This window comes from Daldinia decipiens, assembly GCF_022478715.1.
Source record: "Daldinia decipiens strain CBS 113046 unplaced genomic scaffold F4813scaffold_7, whole genome shotgun sequence".
Lineage (NCBI taxonomy): Eukaryota > Fungi > Ascomycota > Sordariomycetes > Xylariales > Hypoxylaceae > Daldinia > Daldinia decipiens.
The window spans coordinates 26,054-34,750 of record NW_026054550.1 but is presented as its reverse complement, the minus strand read 5'-3'; the positions used below and the strand labels follow the sequence as shown (position 1 = coordinate 34,750).

General features: G+C 45.5%; 2 protein-coding genes across 2 annotated transcripts; one reads left to right on the top strand and one right to left on the bottom strand.

The window, feature by feature from the left end:
* Positions 1-2,800: 2,800 nt before the first annotated feature.
* On the top strand, positions 2,801-4,424 carry F4813DRAFT_386858 (uncharacterized protein; the record flags this gene model as incomplete). The annotated part of the gene is made up of 3 exons (XM_049246473.1): positions 2,801-2,838; positions 2,896-3,263; positions 3,319-4,424. 3 exons carry the CDS (start codon positions 2,801-2,803, stop codon positions 4,422-4,424), a joined length of 1,512 nt encoding a protein of 503 aa, XP_049101954.1.
* A 2,092-nt stretch (positions 4,425-6,516) lies between these two features.
* On the bottom strand, positions 6,517-7,757 carry F4813DRAFT_309669 (uncharacterized protein). The gene has a single exon (XM_049240861.1). It carries the CDS (start codon positions 7,624-7,626, stop codon positions 6,937-6,939), a length of 690 nt encoding a protein of 229 aa, XP_049101953.1. The 5' UTR covers positions 7,627-7,757; the 3' UTR covers positions 6,517-6,936.
* Between the last annotated feature and the right edge of the window lie 940 nt (positions 7,758-8,697).

Genomic DNA, 8,697 nt, shown 5'->3' with positions numbered 1-8,697 from the left:
AAGAAAGTTCCGGCGTCCCTATTTCCGAAAGTCGCAATAACTCCGGCAGTTCCGTCGCCGCCCATGATCCTGGGTTGCCCATTTGCAACAAGTGTTTTAAGGATGGCAACGAGGCCAAACCCTCTTTGGATGACAGTCTACAAGAGCCGGCTGAGAAGCAAGACCGAAAGAGCTTTTGCAAATGCCACATAAGTCAAACAGAAGGCTATGATAGCGACGACTGCACTGTACCGTAAGTTCTTATTCCTTTCTTAACCCCCCTTGTGCCATTCCATATTACTGGGTTAGCAAGTAACTAACATTCCTGTCTTTAAAGTTGCTACTGCAGGGTACGACCCTGCCGGAAGTGCGGAGAACATGTAGATAATTGCGACGATGACTATTACACAGACTCTGAAGTTGAGGTTGCCGACTTCCCCACTCACAAAAATATTTATATAGTTCCATGGTGCAGAGACGACGTGACAGAAGATGTGTTGACCAAGGAAACAACAGATTAGGCAGTCAGGAGAAGCGGAATGGGGATAGTGCTAGGGCACAAACAGCTGATTAAGGGGGGTCGCCTTACAGAATCTACCCCTATAATTCGTCTACTTCAATCACTTCAGATTCCGGGACGATAAATCAGCTAGCTTAATACTACTTTGCACTATATTGTCTCCCATAGTCCTCCCCGTTTTATTTTCTCTTTGGAGATGTGATCATATATGTGATTTGCTTGATTATTGGCATTATCACATGAAATAGACATTACTTCTAGTTATCATCAAGCCCCTAAACGAGAACCTCCTCTAAGGAGACCCAAGATCTAAGAAGCACAAGATTGACCAATAGGACGCGCCATTTGTGGTATTGAACTCTTTGTGTTCTATAAGATAGTTTTTGTATGCAGAGTTTTATACCTTGGTATTCTTGGATATTTAGCATATGTTTAAGTTCATAGACAACAAGACAAGCTGTAATTTTGCGACTTGTTTATTTCAATATTTTTGCGGGAACCCGATCTAACATACTGAATATAACAAGTCTAGAATCCTTCAGCATCATAGGCACTGTTGTAGATACCTACCTCCTCTTTTACCCCTATCACAAGATACATTCCAGTAATAAGGGCTACAATTTACCAAACAGTACCCATACCTAATATATTCCCGGCTATTTGTATTATTTTGGTTTCTATTTTCTTCAATTGACCTCAGATATACTTCAGAAAGTGCTAATGTTTTGTTTACTTTTGTTGCGTATTGTAGACCTGTTTCGGAGACAACTAGGGACACGGTAGAATAGGATGTAGGAAGGGTAGAAGCCTCGGGATCTAAGGAAGGGGAGATATTAACTGGTTCTCGAGTTGTGATATCGCAAGTAAACAAACGGTCTTTAGCAGATGGTAAGTACGGAACATGGTTACTTACCTACTTCTTCACGGCATTGGTTCCGTGGTTTGGAAATACGTACCTACGTACATGAGGCTCTTTAAAAGGTTTTTTTTGGTTTGTTTACTAACATTGAACATAACTTGTACATCATCATGGGGAAGGGTCGTCCGACGCGCCTTAATTACCCAGCAGCTAGGACAGTTTGTTTCAAGAAAAAGTCTGCCAACTGGTGTCGCTTATCGTAGCTGCCAGAGTAAAGTAATTCTTAGAGTACTCCCCGAGAAACCTGTTGCCCCATAATTATCATCTGAGGTTGAAGTTTTCTATTTGTGGCACCTAGTGACAGTCTGTGCATGACGAGGAGTGCTTGCTCTTTAAGTCATTGTTGAAAAGTAAGTGACTGTATGGGTCTGTAAGCGTCTGTAAGTGTCTGTAAGTGTCTGTAAGTTCCTTTAGGTAACTGTAGGTGACTGTAGGTGAGTGGGATGGCAGCTGTTGATTGCTACTGATTCACTGAAAAAGGGGGGCTAACAAATGGCCCCATTCACAGGTTCGTCGCCTCTACGGCAGGAACACACTGATAAGACTACCAAACTATGTCTGTGCATGACTGTAGAGTTTTCTTTTCCTTATATTTTAGCGCCAAGTCGTATAGCAACGGACGTTCTTTCCAACTGAATTCGAGTCCGTACCTATGTTCCTAATATGCCAAAGGCGGTAAACAGCCTCTCGAAATTAATTATTTAACAATACAGCCTTCAACCAATCTTAAGAATTCACTTTCAACATTTCTTCACTACACAACTCTTATTCTGCTACTACTACAGCTAGAACAAGAACAACATATCACCTTGCCCTCCCGCTGCCCTTTACCTCTTACCCCTTACTACATACCTCGACGCGACACAACCCTTAACAGTCGCAAGTCATACTACCGGTTCAACTTGATTAATCCAAAGGATCAATCCAACCTCTGGTAAGTCTCTCCCATCTACCCAAAACTACTTTCCTACCGCAACTTTCCTTAGTCAAGTCGCGTCTTGAATGTTTGTTCTATACATCGGATGGTCTTTAACCTTGAATAGAATACTCGTGACTACGAGTCTACCTTGTCTTACTTCAATTAAGACTACACCCGGTAGCATTAGTTTGTTAGGTATGATCTCTTCATCTAAACTATTGTCCAACAATGACTAGACTTGAGTGACATTGAAGACTCATGATACAATACTTTCGCAACAAGTAACTGACTCTTTCTATCTAGGGCCTGTCTACCTCTCTACATAAATTCATGTAAGCCTTGCCCCTTTTCCCCTACGCATCCATCATTACACATCTAACGTTACATCACAACTTCCAGCACTCCTCTACAATTCGCCATTACCTACGTATTTCCAAAGACGACGTTGAGAAGTCCTATCAAGATGAGTCAAGACAACAACTCTAACTGGCAGGGAGAGGGGTAAGTTATAGTACCCTAATAAAAGTCCCTATAGACATAAGAGCTAACATAATACAGAAACCCTGACTTCAACCCCCTTGCTCCTCCTCTTGGGGCAAGCGACATCTATGCTGCACACGGAGGCATCCCTGACAACTCGTCAACAGGTCAGGCAAACAGCATGGCATTCAACAATGCCAACGCCACGTCGTCTACTATGACGACGCAATCAGGAATGGCTTCAGGGATGTCTTCGGCGAGCTCTATGTCGCCAATGCCCCTTATGCATCATCATCTACCTCCCACGCCGCAGCCATCCATGTCACCTATTTCACCTATAACCCCAACTGTATTTGGGGCAATGGCCGCTGCCTCTATGGGCCAGGGCTATCAAGGCTGGGCAGGCAACATGAACATGGCATTAGCCTATGGTTCTCGCCAGACCAGTAAGTAGGAATGAAGAGTAGTGGAATGTATGAATTTGCTAACTCTTTTTCAAAGACCAGAATGCCCCTGGTATGCCGATGGGTTTGCAAAGCCAAGGGATGCTTCACCAATATCAAATTGGTCAGTCCTCAATGCCTTCCCCGGCATCTATTCCTGGACCTGCCATGACTCGTCCCCTTAGCTCCAGACCGCCTATGCCACAACGCCGACTAGGCATGGTCGGCTCTTCCTCTGGAAGCGGCGCGGACTCTAGTACGTCTGGTCCGGAGCGGGACCCTGCTCATAGGGTCACGAAGAAGCAGGGAAAGCAGAGGCGAACAAACGACAAAGACGGCGACTTGTCAATGTCGGACTCGTCAACTCTGAAGTGGAAACCGGGAATGAGATTGACCAAGATCCTTGACTCGTGGCCCGAGGAGAGAAAGGAGGCGACACGGATCAGAAACGAGATGATCTCTAAGTGCAAGGCTGCTCACACGAGAGACCAGAACAGGGTCTCGGCTCGTAAAAGTCGTCAGAAGAAGGAGGACGCACTGCAGGATGCTAGAAGTAATGTGCAGAGGCTCCAAGAGCAGAACGCGGCGTTGTCCCAGCAGGTCCACGAGCTTAATGCGAGGATCAACATCTACCAGCTTGACATCCAGAACCGTGGGCAGAGTATCGCCATGCTCGCTAGCGACAATGCCTCTCTCCAGTCGCGAATCAACCAACTGGAGATGCAGATCTTGCAGGGCGGGCAAGGTGTACAGGAACTTCCAGCGGGACAGATGCCTGCACAACAGCTCACTCCTGTTCTACCTCCTTACTCGAGCCAAGTCCAGAGCCAAATTCAGGGTTCCATGTTCATGCAGAACTCTGATCCGACTATGGCTCAAGTCCAGGGCCAGGCCGCGCCAGGTGTAGCTCAGGGCCAGGCTCCATCTTCTTATGATGCCCAGGAAGGTCTTGGGAATCAAGAACCCCCACGGGGCGGAGACCTGCCTCAGGGTCAAGAAGCAGAGGGAACCTATACCCATGCTCTAACCTCTGGCTCGTCTCCAACGAGCACATCTCAAGACCCGGCCAAGCCAGGAGACCAGGTCGATGGCAAGGTGGACAATGGCGGCGACATCCCCTTCTTTGACTACCAGGGATTCTTTAATGACGGCAACCAGGCATAAACACTACCTTGGATAGTCTAGCCATTGGTGTGAACTTGACGAATTTCCCTTTGGTTATTTCGGGAACTTGCCGACTTTCTGGCACTCCCTTATCATTGTTATTTTCTTTTGTTCAGGAGTTGGTGGATAATGGTTAACGGTTAATGATACCCTAAAGAATGGATGAACCTATGACGAGTTTATGAGGAGCCTCAGGGTAGGGCTGGATGAGGAGAGACCAACGCCTTCATGTTATAAGGCCAAAGCAGTCGGTTCTGGCGACTTGCTATTATTGTTATGTTTTGTTTCTGTTCATTAGATTAAGACCCTCCCAGTTATTAACAAAACGTAAATCCCCATTCTTGGTTGATATTGATGAATTGTGATGATGTGTGTTCCAATACATTGTAGCTATGTTCAATGGTGGTTCTTCTGTTGTTGTCTTGGACTAATGTGCCCGCCAATCAGAGGAAGGATGGTGTGCCTGATGTCCTAGTGATAATTAGCCTGTTGGAAAAGATTGTATCATGCGATATAGAAACATAGATACCTACCTATTAAGAAACTCTGTTCATATCAGCAAAGACAAGACTTCTTCCCGTGTGATAAACATCTAGTAGAGTGCTCTGAATCAAAACCCCTTTCTCGTTAGAAATGGCTGAGGTAATTTTCTCTAAGAAGGGCTAAAAAGAGAGATACTTAGATAGATTTGTGAATGAGGGAATTGGCTTTGCCTAAAAGTCGAATAGAAGAAGCCAAAAAGTAGAATGATAAGAGAAATGTAGGAAAGAATCTCTTGTGTTAAGGAGACGAAGGCATGAATAAATACCTACTCCAAGGACGTGCAATGTGGCCTGACGAATCTACAGAAACATTCATTGGGGATAGAATCTAATGAGCGGTATGGATGATGTGTGGCTAATGATCTGGAATTGAAGCTAAAAAGAAGTGCTAAGTGTGCATCATGATATTGGTTTTATATATATCCTATTGTAATTGTACATGTCAGATAGTATGAATAGTTAGTTACATGTGAATTATCCATGACTTTGCAAAAGCGGTGGGTTATATGCACTTACATAGAGATAGATCAACACTACAACAGATTTGACAATGGAATAACGATATATATTGGCGGATAGCTGCAGATATATGCGTATGAGTGCCTTTTTGCGTGTAGATAGCAAGATGTGTGATGCTGACGGAATATTCATGACTTATACTGTTTACCCCTATTTCACGCTTATGTAATCAACCCATCATCCCCTTATTATTGGTATGTATATTATTGGTAAACGCCGGTGCAATTAGCCTGATCATTGCATAAAATCTAACAAACACATGCAAAGAACAATCACAATTTAGATTTAGCCTTGCTAGTTGCCCTTTTACACTGTTGTCATTGCATGGCATATTTCAAGAACTAAAGCAAAATTGGTCATTGATGCAAGATACCTAATATGTTCACTGGAAATGCAATTCCATGACCTACCTAGGTAGGTACCTAAACAAAGTGTACATATACACACAGCCATCGACCACGAGGCTTTTTGAAATTAAAAATTCAAATTGGGTACTGATGCATTGCCCCCGAAAACGATATATTGCAAGATACAAGATACAAGATACACAACATCGGTGCAATCCTCGTGTTACAAGCCATCGGGAATTTCTACGATCGGGGCTTTGTTGATTTTCTTTGTACAACTCAGCAGCCTGTCTCTTGTACAACTCAAAGACCCAGCCCGACCGGCCGACCAAGGTGCGAATACATAGGTAGGGAATATGGCGGTGAACAACTTGCTGGAGACTCAATATGTAGTGTACCTAGACGGGCAAGTGGGATTTCTCATCTTGTATCGCGAGGTGGACCTGGAAGGAGTGGAAACTGCTTCGCAAGGAAGTCCAACTCTTATCTCTTGTGGAGGCTAATAACTACCTAGGTACCTACCTGTACAATTAGAGTCCTGAAGTAGAGCTAGTGTATAAGAACGGCCATTTAAATCCAAGGCTGATATACTATCTCACTGGGCATCACTTCGGTGCATCAAAGTTCTTGGTATATATCTGAATAATAATTCATATTAACGTTGAATATCGAAGACTGCAAACTCTTAAGTCTTAGTCCTAATTGTATGGGTAGTACCACTACCGCCTAACATCAAACAGTCCGGGCAGTACTGCTGCTCCGTGATGTGATATACATTATAAAGTATTAATATAGGAAATAGCCTGGCCGGCAGTCGGTATGTCCCCGTAAATGTGTACAGGCAAACTCAAAACGTACTTTCAAACTCCAAATTCCTCGTATCTCTCTCTCTCTCTCTCTCTGAGGCTCCAAGTTCCAAATAAATATAAAAAGACTCCCAATCGCAGATCATGACTTCCGTACGGTTTCGTACTCGTAGTCTCGTGACAATCTTAAAACGTTAATCCAAACTCCCGCCCATATCTCATGAGGTAAATAAAACATTTATCGTAATATATAGGTAGGTATATATATAATACAAGCTAGATCGCAGGGTTGTTGCGTTTAGCCGTCGCGGATGTATTTCCGGTGACGATGATCTTCGATGACGATCTCGTGATCTGGACTCCGCCGGCGCGGGGGCTCGTACCGCCTGGGGGCTTCTATGTAACGGAACGAGTCTTGCTGGGGCTGCTCGTACTCGACGTGGTGTACGTGATACGGCACGGGTACGCGAACGGGCACCATGCGTTCCCGCTCGATGTAGACCTCGCGATCTCGGCCATGTCTGCTGTGGCCGCTGCCGCTGCTGCGCGACGATGACTTGGAGCTTCGCGACGAGCTCTTGGAGCTCCTCGAAGACCTGGACCTGCCGGATCTGCTGGACTGGTCGGGGTCTACGTCTACTGCGATGACCTCGATCCCGACGTCCGGCGAGGGTTCACGTACAGGCATAGGCATAGGCATAGGCATAGGCTCAGGCTCAGGCTGAGGATAGTAGTGTACAGATGCAGGTGGAGGAGGCGGCGGCGGTAGGGGTTCGACTATGACCGGCGGCGGCGTATACCTGGGCTCTGGGAGCGCCGGGGCGGGTGATGGACAGTGCATAAACTCGGGCTCGGGCTCAGGGGGAGGGACAATGGTGGTAACGCGGGTGCGAACGGTCTTGCTACCGTTGGTGGGAGGTTCTAGGTAAAGAACCTTCTTATATTTGTGATAACGCTTCTCGCGGGGAGCTGCATAGTAGGTAGTCATGATGTTAGACTTATTGATGTACGTGAATGACAATTGACAATTGATAGTATACTATTGGATAGGATAATAATTGGATAGGATAGAGACAAATGGTATGAAGAGAATTATCCCCTCGCAACCAAATGAATAAATGGGAGGTTGTGTCGAATTGGTAATTGGTAATTATAGGTTATAGGTGGTTGAGAGTGTAGAGGAGAAAAGCTAACCTGTTGAAGTGTAGAACCACATGATGGGGATTCGGATCTAGATATGGAAAGCGAAGATGGGGGGGGATAACCGGAATCGCGATGCCGCTTACGTCATGAACTCACGAACGCTGGGGACGTCACGACAAGTTCTACGGTTATCTAAACCGGATTTTCGATCGTCTAGGAGGCCGCTACTTCTATCGATAAAGCCGATAAGGCAGTTGGCTGCAGGGCCCAGAACGTTCAGAACTCTAATACGACAGGAAGGTGCCGTGTAATTGGGTCTTTTCGGCTATGAGACACCTATGCAGTGGGCAGTAGGCAGTGTGCAGTGTGGGGGCAGTGAGTTAAGTGGCTCGGCTGCTTTGCTGCTGAAAAAGAAAAGCTTGGAAAACGGTAGGTAATTCCGTAGGGTTAAAGTACGACTGTTAGGTAGGTAGCGTAGGTACAACGGTGCGACGCTATTGTACGACGATATTCTGTACAGCGCCGTATTATGCGATTTGTGCGACGAGTTTCCTTTTTTACCACAATAAAACCACAATAAAACCACAGACAGGTAAGAATAATTTCTAGAAGTTATCCCAATATAGGTTCGCCCAGCTATCGCCCCTAAAGAGTATGTAGAGAAGTAGGCAGAATCAAACGAACCGAGAACGGGAACTGACACAAAGTTAAATATTCGAAAAACAGATCAAAGACTTCTCGGCGCGCGGTTGTGTCAGTAGCGTCGGTAGCGTCAGTAGCACACTAACACGAGCCCAACGCTCATCCTGTGGCGACAGCGTGACCTTGGCTTGCTTGGGCTCCGAAACCTTTGCCACAATCTTGTATTCCCATAACTTGCAAGACCACGGTCAGGTAGGGTCAGGATGTATGTAAA